Source organism: Austrofundulus limnaeus, unplaced genomic scaffold (genome assembly GCF_001266775.1).
Source record: "Austrofundulus limnaeus strain Quisiro unplaced genomic scaffold, Austrofundulus_limnaeus-1.0 Scaffold1573, whole genome shotgun sequence".
In the NCBI taxonomy this organism is placed as follows: domain Eukaryota; kingdom Metazoa; phylum Chordata; class Actinopteri; order Cyprinodontiformes; family Rivulidae; genus Austrofundulus; species Austrofundulus limnaeus.
The window spans coordinates 19124-37274 of NW_013953975.1; the positions used below are offsets into that span (position 1 = coordinate 19124).

An 18151-nucleotide genomic window follows, 5' to 3' on the forward strand; every position below is an offset into this window, starting at 1 on the left:
GTTAACGAGCAGTTGGACAGGTGTACCTAATAAAGTGGCCGGTGAGTGTAAGCTGCAGGCTGGCTTTAAAAAAAGCAAACATGGTTACAAGTCAAGTTCACTTTATGGATATTTTGCTAAACTTGGAAAAATCACAAAACTCCATCGTTTCTCAAATTAAGACGACCGGGTGTTCAGTGTTCTGTCTTTAAATCTAAATATTTTTATCATGATGTGGTCACTTACACCATTCAGTGTGTGTTTTGTCCATATTTAACTGGTGCTTCTGAATGTCCTTCAGCAGCAGCAGCTCCAGGCTCAGCACCTCTCCCACGGCCATGCCATTCCAGTCCCGCTCACCCCCCATCCAGCAGGTCTTCAGCCCCCTCTGCCCCCTGGAGCKAGTACTGCCAGCCTGCTGGCCCTGTCCTCTGCGCTGAGCCACCAGCTGCCGCTCAAAGACGAGAGGAAACACCACGAAAACAACAGCGAGCACGCCAGAGGCGAGTCGAAACCCCTTTCACATCACTCACAGCTTTTTGGTTAAAGCTCAGCTAAATGAAGTGAACAAAATAATCCCACACCGGTTCAACATGTTTAGAATAATGACTTCTATGAACCGTGTCTGAACGTGTGCTGCTGTTTTCTGCTCTGAGTTAAAACAATTACAAGCTGATTCCTCATTATTCCAGTTTAATTGGTCTAATAAGAAGCATTACACATCCATTCCTCTTCCCTCTTGTACATCAAGAACTGATTTTATTTGTCTCTGATCTGACTCTGAGTTCAACTATTTAATTACTGTTCACTGAGACCATGTGACTGTGTGTGTGCGTGAGAGAGAGAAACAGTGTGTTCCACCACTTAATTACTCTTTTGCAGCCTGTCTGGGAGGGTTTTTACCGTGCAGTGAAGCCGTTAACCTTGCCCTGCAGCTGCAGTAAAGCTAACAGCTGCTAATGCAGGTAGCACTAACCCACATTAAGGGAGGACAATCAATAAAAAATCAAAATCCAATTCTGCCCTCAGAGTTCCTGAGAATAAATGCAGGAAGGGAAGAAATACTTTATTGGGTTCATTTTACAGTTTTCAGCGGTTTTAGACAACTTTTTTGTAAGTATTAGATGAAAGAAATGTGTTTTTTATGGTAGCGATGCAATAGAAAACATCCAAAATTAAAATATAATTAATAATAATAAAAGAATAACTACAGTTAACAAAGTACAATGTTTTGAGTATAAATGCTCTTTAGATAAAATAACCCAAGAACTCAAATGATATCATCAACTGGATCAAATCAAACAAACGTCAAAGATTTTAAGGCAGATTTTGTTGTATGGTTATATTTTAACTATTTCGTTTATTGTGCTAATATAAACACTTCTTTAAGCTTTTATAGCACATCACATTGATGTCAAAGTAACATCTCGTRTTCCAACGAGGCTATTCAGCAACAAACAGGAGATCTGCTGATGTGTTCATTGTGTTTTATTTCTCTTATTGAATCTTCATCGTTTTCTTTGAGTAACTGAGGTCATGATTTCTCTGAATGTGCTAAAAACCTTCTATCCTTCTTATAAAGCCTTTTGTGCATATGGTTTATTTTCTGCTTTTGACACTGAACCTATCAGTTCATTGAAGCTAACATTATTTTTTTAAATATTTTTTTAAGTTTTCTGTCTCTTGACATCAGCTCAGCTGTGAGGTTCAAGTGAAACGGCTTCCTTTTGAAAATTTCTAAAGGTCTCATCCATCCTTTGCAGACAGAAGGTTGTGAGTTTTAGTGACGGTGAGAATCAGAGGCGAACTCTAGAAACAGGAAAATKTTATTTTATTAGGAGTGTGTGTTTTTGTTTGAGTATTAATTACCAAGATCTGCTCTGAGTTTGAGCTCTTCAAAGATTTTCCAGGAAATAGTCACGAGCAAATCAAAACTGGTTACAGGCATGTCTCTCTGTGGTGTTTTATGTATGTMTTAACTTGGTTTCTTTGGATCAATAATTAGTCTTTAATCATTTTTTATTTCTGTTTTATGTCTTTTACCTTTTCAGACAGAGACTCGGTTAAGGTAAGTCCTTTCTATTTTTCTATGTTGTATTACACAGGGAAATAAAGCACTGAACTATAGAAATAGCTCTGGTCTGTCAGTTTTTAGATATTTTATGTTAAATAGCACACCTGCACCAGCTCMAATTCCACTGACAGCTAAACGTGTATATGTCTGTTAGTAAAATATCACATAAACCCCTGGGCATATTTTTAGGAAATAAGCACCCGCTTCGGATGTTATCAGTCCATTAAATGGACGTTATCAGCGGTTATCAGTCCCATAGAATGGCTTCAGACTGTCAGCTGGTTAGTGTGAGGCATAAAGTCACTAAGGTTAATTTTAGAGYAAAAGACCTGGGCCAGGTTAAAGTAGACTGGAGCCCGGCATACTGCCTTCCAARGTATTAGTATGTAAKCAGTCTGAAACCATTCTATGGGACTGATAACCGCTGATAACGTCCATTTAATGGACTGATAACATCCGAACCGGCTGAAATAAGTAAACCTTTAGGAAATAAGTAATGGATGCACATCTACAACCGACTAACTTTTGGAGTGAACCCAAATCAAAATGACCACCACAACCGTAAGAAATTATAAATGGCTATAATTCAGTCGATTTTGCAGACAAGGTGCTAAAATTTGGTGGTAGRAGCTGAGAGTCATTCATAAAATGTGCTCTGATCTTGTTACTGATAGTGTTTAAGACTCTACGTGACAATGTTTAACTACAACTTCATTTCTCAACWCATGATCTTAAAACTCTGATATAAAAGGTGGTGAGGAATTCCACATCTTAAATTATTATTTCGTTAATTTTAATTTATTTACCGTAGTTTATAATTGTGTGTGTGCTGTTAATGCATTTCTTTTTAATAGTTAAACATCAACTAATAAATCAAATGAAAAGGAAACAGTTGTTGCCTTTTTGAAATAAATTTATTATTAGTGAAACCTAAATGAAAACCTAAACTTGTCTTCAAGAAAATGTTGCTATTTTTACTTATAGTTTCATTTAAAGTCCCTACATGTAGAAAAAAAATAATGAAATGTACTGCGTWTTTAGATGAAAAATACTGTATATAATGAAAATAATCTCCCTGATATAAAGACACAATTATCATTCTGAATTGCTAATGTTGTATTTATATTTTCACTGTGCCCAAAGAAATTAATTTAATCAAACCGTCTGATTTGTGAAAATGATAACAAGAAAAAATAAATAAAAGTACAAAGCAAGAAAAACAAAGACAAAATCTAAGTGGGAGAGTAAAGAAGCAGAAAGGTTATGGAACAGATCACGGTTACATCCAGTGCTTGTAGTAATTAGTCTCTTAAGCGGCACTTTTCTCCCAAGGCAAACATTTGGTTTGTTGAATACTCAATGAGCAGATTTGCATTTCTTTATACGGGCAGACTGAGCTCACATGCTCACAAACACACATAGCAGAGAACACACACACACAGTTACAGAGCTGTGTGTGTGTGTGTGTGTGTGTGTTTGTGTGTGTTCTCGGATCTGGAGTCAGTAAAAACCGGGAGAATGTTTTAATATGCTTCCCTTGCCCCCCATGAAGTGTGCACACAAACACACATGCGTGCACACACGCACTAAGCTGTCTGCTCCATGATTGGAGCAATTAGTAGCTGTGTATGTGTGTGTGTGTGTGTTTGTGTGAGTGTGTGTTTGTGAGGTCATCAGAAATCAGCGATAAGGACATCGAGGCCAGAATGATGAATTCCTTTCATTAGCGCTCTGCGAGACACACACTGACACACACAACTACACAAACACACACGCAGAGCGATGCTCTTTGACATAGCGGCCAACAGTCACTCCATGAAASCAATAAAACGCTTGTCAGTGATCTACGGTTGTCGTGGCAACAGTCCGCAGAGTACAGTTTGTGTGAACTGCAGGAACATCTGTGCCTTAATGTCCTTGGCATTAACACCTGAGAAAGGTGCGCGTGTGTGTGTGCAAACGACACATCGGTGTGCGTCTGCAGACCCGTTGCAGCCACGACAGGCAGTCAATTAAACAGTCGTGGTGCGTTCAAGGACAGCACCTTTGTYGACCTTTTGTTAGCGCTGGCTGGAAGAAGTGGGAAGCTCACAGTCGGATCAGTTGTGCAGTAAATCTCACTGATTGGCTTTTGGATTTTCACTTTATATACTTGTAGTGTTCCTCTTTCAGCATAACATGTGATATATTATTTTAATTTGTAAAGGTATTTTACAAAAAAGGTATTCTTTCTTTTTAATGACCTTAAATAGAAAAAAAGGACTAAGATCATGCAACGAATGCTTAGAAAAAGTAAATCCTTTTCTAACAAGGTCTCTTTAGTTCAGACAGATCTTTACAAAAATGACTTCTCTCTCTTTTAGTATTTTCTGCAGAGGTTTATAGTAACGAAGTACATTTACTTCGTTACAGTACTTAGTATTTTTTGAGGATTTGTAATTTTACCAATTTTTTAATAGCTACTTTTACTTTTATTTCATTACAATTTAAAGCTAAAATTGATACTTTTACTTCTTTACATCAAAATGTAACACCTAGTTAACTCGTTACAAAATTAAAAATGTTCGAACTTGTGAAAAAAATGTTTATGCACTTTAAAAAAATGAAATGTTGAATTTACTCAACCAAGTCATGTCAGCTGGTTTCACTAAGCCTAGTTGAGTAAATTGAGCAAAGAATATACAAATATTGCTTAATTTACTTGATCTGGCTTAGAGGAATCAGTTTGGCTTAGTAAATTTAACAGTTTATTTCTTAGAGCGTGTGTAAAAATACTTCTTCTTTTTGTTTTTCTTTTACTTTTACAATTTTTGTGAACAGTTTTATGACTTTTACATTTTGTCATCAGAGAAATTTATTATTACCAAAGTCATTTTCTGTTCATGTAAGTATACTTTTACTTAGTTTTTTTCAAGTACTTTATAGACCTCTCATTTTCTGTTTTGACCTTTGTTTAATTTTTCCAACTTGAGTCGGTGTCTTTTTATTAGTGCTGAGATGCTCATGGAAAAGCTCTGATTGCAGTCTGTAGATTACAACTGATGAAATCTGGATGTCCCATGCAACTTGTTGGAACTGCGTAAAGTGACACTAAGTGTTTACAAAGTTGTGTTTTAATGTATCAAGTTGGGAGTAGATATGTTAAACTGGGAAAACTAGCAGAGAAATCTCTCTAAAAGTTGGCAAATTCACTAATTTCAATTCAAATCAATTCAATTCAGTTTATTTATATAGCACCAAGCCACAACAAATGTCATCTCAGGGCACTGTACAAAAAACAAAACAAACAAGCAAAAAAAATCAATCTAAGGAAGCAATCAGATTGCATTTAATCTTCACTTCGTCACAGTCTCCCATCCTGAGCAGCACATTGGCATCAGTGGAAAGGAAAAACTCCCTCAGGAAAAACCTCCAGTAGAACCAGGTTTCAGGCTAAAGAGGATTGGTCCAAGCACCAAACCCTGAGGAACTCCATGACCAACTCTGCTGAAGAAATGCATATCACCAACCACTTTTATGCAAGAGTTTTGTTCTAGAATCATCTTGTGTTGCGGAATCGGAGTTGTAGCCTTTTTGGTCAAACCCTTGACAATCTTGATGTGTTCAGTCTGCAGTACTGTAAAATGTCCCTCAGAGAGTGTGTTGGGGGTTAAAAAAATAAAGCAAACTGCAAAAAACAAGCAACTAATGTACACGGATGCAGTGATTATTTTCTGAAGGTTTCATTGTGCAGTGYTTTATGACATGTTTTGCTAACAGACAGAAAGATTAGACTCCAATCCAGGGCCGGCCTGAGCTAATTTGGTGCCTTAGGCAAGATTTCAGGGGGCGCCCCTACATATCAAATTAAATAGTTTTGTCTTAAATTTTTTTTCTTAAACAAGGTTTTCTAATTAAAAGTTAACTACAAATTTATTTGAAACAGAATARGTTAAAACTTCATAAACTTGAGTAACTGACTGACTATTCCATCAACTATACTCTGYAAATAAGTTTGTCCCCTATTTGTGGCACCCCCTAGATGGATGGTTCCCTTAGCATTTGCCTATATTGCCTAAGGCATGGGAGGTCCCTCCTCCAAACAGTTAACAGGTAGAGCTCAGAATATGTGTCAGGGATCAGTGTCAGACACTACTACACCAATCTTTAGGTTGATATCTAAAATATTGACAGAGTTATGATCATTTTTGTACCTTTTTTATAAGTTCGGTTGGCTGTGGCAGCTGTCTTGAACTGGATTGACTCCAACTCATGGCAAGATGTTGTGGAGGAACATTTGGTGATTATTTTCTGCAAGTTTCATTAATATTCATCCATTTTTATTTCATGAGATATTMTGGTAARAACATGATTARTGTCCGCCTTCACCTCTTGGAGGCAGGTGATAATTAGACACAGTTTGTGGTCCTCTGAGTGATGGGTTGAAATGTGGATAACACATGATTGTACTCACGGCCTTTTTTTTTTGCCTGCGGTGGTTTTTATTGGTTTTATTGTTGTTTGTGCACACACATCATATGGTCACACGCTTYTAGGCTGAACACAGTCAACTGCAAAAATAGAAGTAATATAAACTGACATCAGATATGTTTATTTACYTTTAAGTTTAAAAATGCCAACTTACACGCCTTGATGTAATGTGACCAGAAAGCTCATTGTCATCAGTTACATAAAAAAATGTGCATTGACATGTTGGCTGGAACTTGAATCAACCACCAACATTATTATTTTGCAATTCCTCACCTGATTATTTGAGCCAAACAGAAGCCATGCTGATTCTGAAACGGAAGGGGGAGGGAAAAAAATCAAGAAGCAGGAGGCTACAGATATTATTATCAGGAGCTGCAGAATCAAATTGACATGGGYGACGAACGTAATTATAATGTCAATAAAAAATGAATACTTTCACTCACCAGCACCAAAGAGTTTGTCACAGTTGCAATGCTTGTTTCTGCCGMCATTGCCTTCAATTGCCTCCGTGGCTAAATTAATTAGCTTTTGAAGTGGGCGGGACGGTGGAACAGTGGTTAGATCGTAGGATCGCCTCCTGGCTGGGAGCTATGCATGTTAGAGTGATTGTTAACTCTAAATTTTCCCAGGTGGAAATGATGTTTGTCTCATTTATGTGTCCTTGTAATAGACTTGTGACCTGTCCAGGGTTTACCCCGCCCCTCTCACAGTGACTGCTGGAGATAGAAACCAGCTCATTGCGACCCAGAATAAAGAAGTGGGTAAAGGAAATGGATGGATGGGTTTTTGAAGTGAATTAATCCYCGGGCTAATTAATCTAATCAGCCTGAAAAGGAGGTGACAGAGAGCGATGGCTCAACTTGCTCCTTATCACTCAAGGAGAAACACCTCTATACACACGCTGACGCCCCAAAGATTATTTGCACATACAGAGCTRGAAAATGTAAACAGGACACACACATACACAAACACACACACCGAACCTGAGTCTGCCCCGCACACACAGAATCTTCGCCATCAACACTTGCAGCACGGCAAAGGGCGGCGGAAAGGTCACAGGCATGAGTTAGTGGAAAGGTCGAGCTAAATGTCTGGATTTATTTTTCTCCTCTCTGTCCAGTGTCTGCCGGGCGAGCAGCGCCTCCTGATGAGAGGCGGAGAGACACGAGGGGGAGATGTTTAACTGACCTTAGTTTGATCTTTGCTTCTCAAAGACCACTAATTCCTCAGTAATGATATTGAAAGGATGGKGATATCAGAGGACTGGATGCTGATCTGTACATGTAAAAACGGAATGTTGTCACAGGAAGTGTTGTAGTTATCCTGTTTCTTTTTTGCCCGATGATGATGTTTTAGCCCATGTCTTTTAGCAAAATATCTCATGATTCAATGGACAAATTATATTGAAACCCTCAGAAAGAAATCTGTGGATGTCTATCTACAAATCCTTAATGTTTAGCGTCACTCCAATCCAAGATGGCTGCCACAAATTAGCAACCTTAGCAAACACAAAAATGGCTGAAACTCAGGCAGTTTTACAGATAATGACTAACATTTGGTTTGGTAAATACTCAAACATCACATCTTCTTGGATTACAACTGAGATATATGTTTACTTTAGCTTCTTTAAGTGTTTATTTTTTCATTTTTGCAGAGTTCATCTGTGTCTCCGACAGCCAGTTTTCGAACCGGCGAAAAACACCGAAGTTCAAGCGATTTTTCATCTGACAGCAAGAAGCAGAAAACGGATGAGAAGGAGCTGACCTCAACACGCTATGTGAGTAAAGATGCTTATATAGACCCTGCCAGAGGAATGGAGGAGTATTATCAAATTTATAATGAAGGCAAAGTGTGAGCTATATCAGTTTCTGGTGTTAGTTAGCAGGGGCGGAGCTAAAGGTTTTTGCTAGGGGTTTCCAATGAGTTTTTAAGGGGGGTCATGTACAAATAAAGAAAAGTACTCCGGATTTAAAAATTAAAGAAGGCCATCAAATGGCTTTAATTCGGCTGTTTTAAAGAAATATTGAGCTGAAATTTGTGACTATAGCCAAGAGTGATAAACAAAACATTCTGAATGTTAGTCACGATTTATTATTCAGCCATTTTTAGATGTAAAAAGCTGAAGATTTGTGTGGAAGTACCCAAAAACAATCTTTACCAAATCCTAAATGCTAATCACAAATTCAAGATGGCCACCACAGCTTGTTTTAAAATGCCACAATTCAGCCATTTTAAGAGTTATTGAGATTAAATTTGACGTGGAGGAGCTAAGAATGATTAAATACCAATTGTCGATGTTAATCCCAAATTATGCTAACCACTAATGCTAATACTAACTTTACAAAAGGACTATAATTAAGCTACTTTAAAACATACACAGCTAATACAGTAGTATCAGAGAGCAATCTAAATCTAAATGCAAATACAAAATCCAAGATCCACACCCACTTGAGAATTGTTCAGGGGTGGCACCCCTCTGGTTTCGCCCATTATTAACATTTAGCTACTTTTAGCGAGAACCAGATATTTGCCACTTTTGGATACTATTTTGCTACTTTTAATGTTCATTGTTTTGCTCTTTTTAGCTGTTAGGAAGAGTTCTGCCTTCTTTAGCTTTCTAATTGTTGAGCACACTGCATATGTTGTGTAAAATACAAATTCTCTCATGTCTAAATAAAAAGTCAAATTGCTTTTGTTCTGCATGAATCTCAGGAAAGTGATGGAGAGAAGAGTGATGATAACTTGGTGGTGGATGTTTCCAATGAGGTACTAAACAGTTTTTCCTGATCAAATCTTCTGTATTACCTGGTTGGAAGAAATGAATCTTGGTTCCTCAGACACATCTGTGCTCACCCGTCTCAGGATCCTGCGTCTCCTCGAGGAAGTCCCGCCCACTSTCCCCGGGAAAACGGATTGGACAAAAATCGCTTGTTGAAGAAAGACGCACCCCTGAGTCCTTCCTCCATCGCCTCCTCAAGCAGCACACCGTCATCCAAATCCAAAGAGAATAATCTGGTGAGTCAGTTGGGAAATGAAAACCTTCTGATCTTTTCACTTGCTCTCAGGGTGGCTTTCTATTTTCAGGCATAAATGCAAAAATCACAACTCACAAAGCGGAATCATTTCTGCTTGATTTAGTGTTTCTGCTTTGCTCATTTCTTACATTTGTTTTGTGTTTTTGGATGCAGAATGAAAAGTCCACAACCCCAGTGTCCAAGTCCAGCACCCCGACGTCTCGCTCTGAGGTCCCCACACCCAGCAGCACCTCCACCCCTGGTCTGAGGCCTACACCGAGCAAACCTGCAGGAGCTGAGATGCTGGGTGAGCACCTGACACAAAACAGGAATAAAAATAATGCTCTTTGAAGAAATGTATAATCCTCACTTTGGAATCCTCAAGATTTTTAATAAAGAACTCGAGTGATAATGCTTTACTCTTGAAAGTTTCATTAAAATACATAAAATTACATGCTTGCCCACCTTTTGAAATGTCAAATGTTTCTCCAAAATCCTCTACATTCAGTAGATGAGATTGGGAAATAATTGCAGTTTCCTTTCATTAGCTCAAAGCAAAAGTTGCCTTAAATTGTTGTCTAAATGCTAATTACTACAAAGACTACTAAAACGTACCTAAATTCCGATTTCACAGCTTGTGTTGGTCTTTCAGCTCCCGGTCTTCGCACGCCTCTCGCAGTGCCCTGCTCGTACCCGGGTCCGTTCGGAATGGTTCCCCACCCTGGTATGAACGGAGAGCTGGGTGGGGCTGGAGCAGCGTACGCCGGCCTGCACAACATCTCCCCGCAGATGAGCGCAGTGGCCGCCGCCGCCGTGGCAGCCTATGGACGCACGCAAGTGGTAACCTGACCTCTCGCCCAAACTCTGAATACGAACTCATTTTTGTTTAAAGGGATCCCTGATTAGTTGTAACATTAGACTTTATTTGATAAACATATATTTTAACTGTAAAATAAAGACTGTTAAAATACTGTAGGCTGTTTAGTTTTTATCATTTTTAAACTAAAAGTTTAAAAATATATTACACGGACGGGGCCATTTTATTTACACACAAAGCATTCTGGGTAAATGATGACATTAACTAGGTCCTCGGTGCGAGGCTGCTAGCAAGCTATATCCACCCTGAAGGTTAATCTTGGACAATATCTGATGATCGACTCTTTTAAATGAAACCAGAGAGCGTTGACAGAGAGGAGAAGGTAGAAATGACTCAGCCTGTAACTGAAAATATGGATGGAGGACAACAGAGCTGCTTCATGGAAGAAGAACCTCAGCTTAGCCTGTTAGCTTTAGCGTAAGCCCCGATGCTATCACCATATATATGTATTAGCTCAGCGCTACACATTCTCCTCTCGTCACTGAGGTCCTCCATCCACATGACAGAGAGGGGAACACAAAAACCTGTAACTGAAAATATGGATGGAGGACCTCYGTTTATCTTGTTTGTCYRGCTAGCGCCGAGCTAATACATATGAMGCAATATAGCGTGAGGGCTAGTGTGAAGGCTAACAGGCTAAGCTAAGGTTCTTCTTCCATGAAGCAGCTCTGTTGTCCTCCATCCATATTTTCAGTTACAGGCTGAGTCATTTCTACCTTCTCCTCTCTGTCAACGCTCTCTGGTTTCATTTAAAAGAGTCGATCATCAGATATTGTCCAAGATTAACCTTCAGGGTGGATATAGCTCGCTAGCAGCCTCGTACCGAGGACCTATCCACGTCATCATTTACCCAGAATGCTTTGTGTGTAAATAAAATGGCTCCGTCTGTGTTAAAATATATTTAAAAAAAATTTAAAAACTAAACAGCTTACAGTATTTTTACAGTCTTTATTTTACAGTTAAAATATATGTTTATCAAATAAAGTCTAATGTTACAACTAATCGGGGATCCCTTTAAAAGCTGGGGAGGGCCAGTAAAATACTGTAGTGACTGTGGGATGGTGCTGAACTGTGTCATCCTCTGAAACTGTTTAGGTGGGATTTGATCCTCACCACCACATCCGTGTCCCAGGCCTTCCTCCCAACCTGTCGGGAATTCCCGGTGGAAAGCCGTATGTTTTGTTTTGTCATTCAGTCATGTTGACATTCAGTCCCTGCTATTTGCTTTTATTTATTTATTTATTTATTTTTTATTTATTTATTTTTTATTTATTTATTTATTTATTTATTTATTTTTTATCACCACTCTGTCTCCTCAGTGCGTACTCCTTTCATGTGAGCGCTGACGGACAAATGCAACCCGTGCCTTTTCCTCCCGATGCACTGATCGGCCCTGGCATCCCGCGCCACGCTCGGCAGATCAATACGCTGAGCCACGGAGAGGTGGTGTGCGCCGTTACCATCAGTAACCCCACGCGTCATGTTTACACGGGGGGCAAAGGCTGCGTGAAGGTGTGGGACATCAGTCACCCAGGAAACAAAACCCCTGTATCCCAACTGGACTGCCTTGTAAGTGCAAGCAACACGTGCATTAGAGCTTATTTAACACATTTTTTTTCAAACAGCTGCACCGTCTCTGTCACATCAGAACAGGGATAACTACATCCGATCGTGTCGACTGCTCCCGGATGGTCGGACGCTCATTGTTGGCGGCGAGGCGAGCACCTTGTCCATTTGGGATTTGGCGACACCGACTCCTCGGATCAAAGCAGAACTAACTTCATCAGCGCCGGCGTGTTACGCTCTGGCCATCAGCCCTGACTCCAAAGTGTGCTTTTCCTGCTGCTCTGATGGAAACATCGCTGTCTGGGATCTTCACAACCAGACTCTGGTCAGGTGGGTGACATCAGATTTCTAATTAATTTTGTCAAAAAGGCCAACAATGGCTCAATACTTCATTTAAAGGACCAGTTTTATGTGTTTCTCAGGCTTATAGTTCAATTCAGTACCAAAATCAAATAACTATGTCACCTTCAGTTGATATGAAAYTGCTGTTTATATGTATAAATCAAAAACAAATTTGCCTTTGACTCATAACTGTTCCTAACCATCTTGAAATTAGCTTCTGTCTCTTTAAGAACCTCCTACCACTTCTGTCACACCCATTTCTGCATGTCATCATAACGTTTCATGCTGTTTGCTACCAGTCTTAGGAGCAGTGTATTTTGTTGCAATAACAATTGAATTGTTATTAGTCCGCTGTTAAATTCCCTTTGGTTCAGAAAGCTATCATCCGTAAAGTGGCTCGCACAAATATACAAATAAAAAGTTTTTTTGTCGGAGGGTTACTTCTAGCCTGGTTAAAACCAGACCCTTGTCCTCCGCTTTGCTTCATACAAGGGTCTGGACTCTCGGCTATAGAGAAGCGATTCTTGCTGGAGGCGTGGCCTCTGTTGAAGTTTAAAATGATTGGATTGGTTGGCCGCAATGTATGTGTGCGCCAGCTCCACTGTGAAGGAGGCTAAGCTAAGAAGCTAGCCGGAAATTGCGTGTGCTGTAAACAACCCTACTGAGAGGAGAAAAGTACCGAGCTGAACAAGACGATTGTAAATGAGAACTGCTGCTTCGTCAGACAAATTTAATTTAATTTGGAAGCCTTATCAACACAGACTGGCTTCATTCACTTCCTCCACTGCCATTGATAAACTAACTAGCAGACACTGTGCAGAAAACCAACGTCGTTCAAAACTCCTCATTCTGTTTGCTGATTGGCCCAGGTAAAATAAACTACAAGCAGGCACTGTTCAGAAAATCAACGTTGTCGTTTAAAACTCCACCTTCTGTTCTCTGACTGGCCCAAACGAAAATCTCCTGAAGAAATCCTTGTCTATGGGAGGAATCCCTGACGGCGCAGTGAAGGGAAACTAGAACTGAGCGGAACTGCGTAGGGAAGCAAGGGCCAGGCTAGGTTACTTCCAAAATTGAAGTCAAACTATTTGAAAATAGATTTCCTCAAAGGCATTTTTTAATCTGAAAATGATGGGACTGAAGTAGGGTTGGGCAATATTGGCAAAAAAAATAATCACGATTAATTGTGGTATTTAGCCGATAATGATTAATTTGACGATTAATCCCCTGGAGTCCCTGGACACCCTTATTTTGTAGTCACATGACCAATTTAGTGGGAAAGATTTGCTCTTTATAAAAAATTGTTCCAAATTGTGAGAAAATTACAGATCTCAGGCTATACATCAATTGTGTTGATAGATAAATAAATTACAGAACTTCATTTTTAATGTTCTTCATATTTGAAGCAGAGAGGAGCACCGAGCGGACTGACTGTCTGGTGCCATTAATCGTATTAATTGTCAAGTGCCAAAAAGTAATCGATTAATGTTCTTCTGACGATTAATTGCACACGATACGATAATGCCCAACCCTAGACTGAAGTGTTACGAGCTCAGAAGACGGGCGATTTCACCAGTTGTTTGCTGGTTGTAGCTGCAGATAGCCTGCAGGAGTCGCGGGGGGAGGTGTGTTCTGTGATGAGGAAACTTGGCTTGAAGACACAGCCCAGAGGAGGAGCTGCACCTAAAAGGCGGTTCTAGGCCCAACCAGTCATTTTTGTTCTCCTAAATGACTCTCAAACATGCACGAATGAGCCATAGCAAGATTCTGGGCATGGTTTTGATGAGGGGATAACGTTATAACATGATATAAAACTCAAAAAAGTTGATTTTACATGATATTTCCCCTTAAAGGGATCTGTTTGCTTTTGTTTTTGTGCAGGCAGTTTCAGGGCCACACTGATGGGGCCAGCTGTATAGACATCTCCAATGATGGAACCAAACTGTGGACTGGAGGCCTGGACAACACCGTCCGCTCCTGGGATCTGAGAGAGGGACGACAGCTGCAGCAGCACGACTTCACCTCCCAGGTACCCAACAAACAATAGATAACACACAGAAAAATGTTGTTTATTTGTGAAACAGAGTGGGATTAGCTTAGTCCCATATTGTAGCTTGTAGCTGTGAGTTATTGCATCTATAGGCTTTGGTTTGGAAACAGAAACATTTTACTGTAAGTCGGTGGGTAAGTTTAAGTAAAAAGGTCACTGACTGGTAAAAATGTGCAGGACGAGTCACTGCAAACTGCAATGTGTGTGATTACTGTCTCAGCTTTTGATTTATTGCAGTAATTTACGAGCTCAGTTCAGAGCATTTAACCCACACTAAAGGCCAAACTGTTTTTGTCCTGCCCTCGAATACTTTTAACGCTAATAATACTCGCAGTTTGAATTTAGGGTTGGGTTTTTTTTTTTCGGCTTAGAAGAAAAGCAGCAATAATAGACCATTACTGCAATTTTCCTGAATAGACCCATTTCAGAACCCTGAGTGTGCACACGCGAGCGTGCAATAAAGAGATTTCAGTGAGGGCAGAGCAGACAGGGAGCAATATGGCTGATAAACTTCTTATGCCTTTATCTTTGCAGCCATTTCTCAACTATAATAAATAACACTGGATTTATTGGGTTCTTCGTGCAATTATGAGTACATTTATTTAGCTTCACCTTGACTCATGTGCTATAAGTGTCCGGCAACTTGGTTTGCTTTGGTTGCAGATCTTCTCTCTGGGTTATTGTCCGACTGGTGAGTGGCTGGCAGTGGGGATGGAGAACAGTAACGTGGAGGTTCTGCACGTCACCAAACCTGACAAGTACCAGCTCCACCTGCATGAAAGCTGCGTGCTGTCGCTCAGATTCGCTCATTGCGGTAAGAGTTCTGGCTGACTGGTTTAAACTTTACATTAGAGTTGAAACATTATATTATGTGGCTTATTTAAAAAAAATCTCAGATTATTTGTTAATCAGGCTGAGGGTCACCTGTAAATAACCCAAAATGTGATGCAGGCACAAAAGAGACCTCCAAATGAGAAGCTGCATGTTGTGCTGTGCCACTTGCCACAAAAATACCCCGGTTTGTGTCGAGCTAATTTAAGTTYGCACAAAACAACGTTTCTTCTGTGTTAGCTTACAGTTTACCATCACACCAAGCTGAAGTTTGAAAATGTGGGGAAAATAGTAAAATAAAACAATACACATACACTTTACAAACATTCAGGCTGTGCATGAAAATCTAAATATTGATATATATTGAAATTTTTAAAAATAACATTGTATCGGTTTTCTTCCTCCCATATTTGACACACCTCCCAGRCCTTAGGGGGCAGTATAACGATGCAGCAAGCTGCGAGTGAGATTGATAAGTACGCGAAATGAACAGCAGTTTTCTGTTTTTAAAAACAGACATTTGGACACATTTTGGTTTTTAGAATTATAAAAATATTCTGTAATTTAACCCCTTAACAGTCTTTGTTCCACTGGTGGACAAAAATGGTGCGGTTTCTGCCTTTAACAATTCCGGTCGTTTCCAAATGCTACTGGGGGCATTTTTTTWAAACCAGGATGTCAGACGACTTTCTCCGGTTCCTAACATTAACTTTTAAGATGCCCATTGTCTGTGTTGTTAAAACGCATGTTCTTGCAAACATTTCATGCTAAAACACCTGCAGAAGTGCACAAAATTTCAGTTTTTGATGTCGAACTTATGAATATTAAATAGAATATTTAGTTTTTTACTTTTTATCATTTGACACTGAACGCGAAGGCAATGTTTCTTCTCTGCTTGTATTTCTGTATGAGGACACGTTTAAAATGATCTTCCTGTTCCCTGCAGGAAAATGGTTTGTGAGCACAGGGAAAGACAATCTGCTCAACGCGTGGAGAACCCCGTATGGAGCCAGCATTTTTCAGGTGAGCGAGGAAGCGTTTGTATCGCCAGGAGGAGGACTGAGATATATTTTTTGAGAATGAAATCCAGTCAGTTTCAATTCGTTGACTTTTTTATTAGAGGACGATTAATAAAAAGGCTGTGTTGAACTCATCTCGAAAAAATGCGTACTTATTTTGTCCTTATTTTTAAAACATGTGCACACATTTTTTCCCCCCTCACAGTCAAAGGAGTCATCGTCAGTGTTGAGCTGCGACATCTCCATAGACGATAAGTACATTGTGACGGGCTCAGGTGACAAAAAAGCAACCGTCTACGAGGTCATCTACTAGGGAAGCTGAAGCGGCGTGACGTCTCCATCATCTGTGTACAAATTTAWATGTGTAAAAGTCAAAACGAACAAACCAAACCCTTTCTCGGACCACGAATGTTTAACTTCCTGGTCCTGGCTGGTTGTGGATCAAAACGAACAAGCTGAACTAAGCACAGAGATTATTTTTCTTTTTTTTATTATTATTATTATTTCAATTTAAGTGATGTTTTGCTGTTGTGAGAACTAAGGAACGTCCATGTGCACTGAGTCTGGAGTCACCAGATAACATTCCTTTATGTAACATTTTGACACAAGCCTTTGCTATTTTTGATTTTGTTTTTCAACAAACAGCTGTGAAACAAGTGTCTTTGTTTATGTATACAGTATTTATCTATATACTTTGTATATATTTGGCTTTAAACTTTAAGTGAGCTTGGTGCCTAATCCCAGTTTCCTCTCAAAATACAAGAGGCCATTTTTTTGTCATTTCTGCATAACTGCGCCTAACAGAGGCCTAATGGTAATTTCTGAGGCGCGCACGTGTCTTGATCGACAGAATTTGCAATTATGCGCCTTTGATTTTGTGTTTTTAGGCAAAMAAATGAGGCTTTGTTCAAAGACAAAGGTATTTTTTTGTAAGCTCCAAAGGCAATATATTCCCTCTTGTGTGATTGATTTTGTCTTAAAGTGCATTTTATCTTGATTTTTTTTTAATATTTAAAAAATATTTATGTCAAAAAAAGCCGTCCACACTTGAAAAACATCCTAATTTAATTTCACTACAGTTGCATGCTGAGTGGTGCTCTAGCTTGAAAAGGTTTCATATTTATCTCCGAGCTCCTTAAGGACAAACAGATTATAAAAATGTCGTGTTTTCGTTCGGAGAGTAGCTGTGATCACACATTAGTTTTGACTTTAATGCAGGAGGGATTAATGAGTTAGCTCAGCTTGGCACGAAGGWTGGTTGAAGCTCCGCCCAAAAACGAAATATGTCTGCTGTAAATACACATACGATGTGTTTAAACTGTATTATCTTTACACATTAAACAAAGCTGGCGTGCCATGAAATGAATATTTGTGTTCAAAGCATCAACCGACGGCTTCTTAAGCAGTTTGTCTGGACTTTTTTTAAAAACCCGTTATTTTTAATATTTTCGATTCTGTCAGTTTCTTAAAATGGTTTTATTTTTGTCACTTTTCCTGTGTGATGTGTGTGTGTGTGTGTGTGTGTGTGTGTGTGTGTGTGTTGACCCTTTTGGCGCTGTATGAAGAAAATCAGATTGCCCTGAGTATCCTCACTACTGACTGACATTTGCACTTGGTTTTGACTTTCTGTGTGAACTCCTGTGGATGTTCCTTCTGATAGATTTCAGTCAAACTGATTTATTGGTGTTTGGAGGTCAAACTTCTCATTTCAAAACTTGTTTTTGTTGTTGTTTGTTTGTTTGTTTGTTTTTTTTAAAGATGTTTGAACTTACAGCTGAAGAAAAAAATGGTCAGTGATAAGGCGGTGATTTATCTCGGACTTACGTCTGTTGGCTTGTAAAAAACGACACAGTGCCTTTATGCTGCTACGCTTCTGGCATTTTATCCAGCTGATTGTTCAACAACACACACTTAATGTCACACTTTTTT

The 18151-nt window shown here is 39.4% G+C and overlaps 1 protein-coding gene across 6 annotated transcripts in view; it reads left to right on the plus strand.

Annotated features, from left to right (window-relative positions):
* LOC106535810 (transducin-like enhancer protein 4) overlaps positions 1–17191 on the plus strand; it is a 29876-nt gene extending 12685 nt beyond the window's left edge. For 4 of the 6 annotated variants that reach the window (XM_014032909.1, XM_014032911.1, XM_014032907.1 and 1 more), the window contains 14 exons: positions 281–482; positions 2031–2047; positions 8178–8300; positions 9236–9289; positions 9386–9538; positions 9712–9844; positions 10190–10377; positions 11510–11586; positions 11734–11983; positions 12063–12310; positions 14204–14351; positions 15036–15186; positions 16150–16226; positions 16428–17191. In XM_014032909.1, coding sequence (XP_013888363.1) covers positions 281–482; positions 2031–2047; positions 8178–8300; positions 9236–9289; positions 9386–9538; positions 9712–9844; positions 10190–10377; positions 11510–11586; positions 11734–11983; positions 12063–12310; positions 14204–14351; positions 15036–15186; positions 16150–16226; positions 16428–16535 — 1929 coding nt within the window. In that variant the 3' untranslated portion in view covers positions 16536–17191. The remainder of the gene's footprint in view (positions 1–280; positions 483–2030; positions 2048–8177; positions 8301–9235; positions 9290–9385; positions 9539–9711; positions 9845–10189; positions 10378–11509; positions 11587–11733; positions 11984–12062; positions 12311–14203; positions 14352–15035; positions 15187–16149; positions 16227–16427) is intronic. The other 2 variants (XM_014032910.1, XM_014032908.1) reach the window with 1 other exon arrangement.
* Positions 17192–18151: the final 960 nt, after the last annotated feature.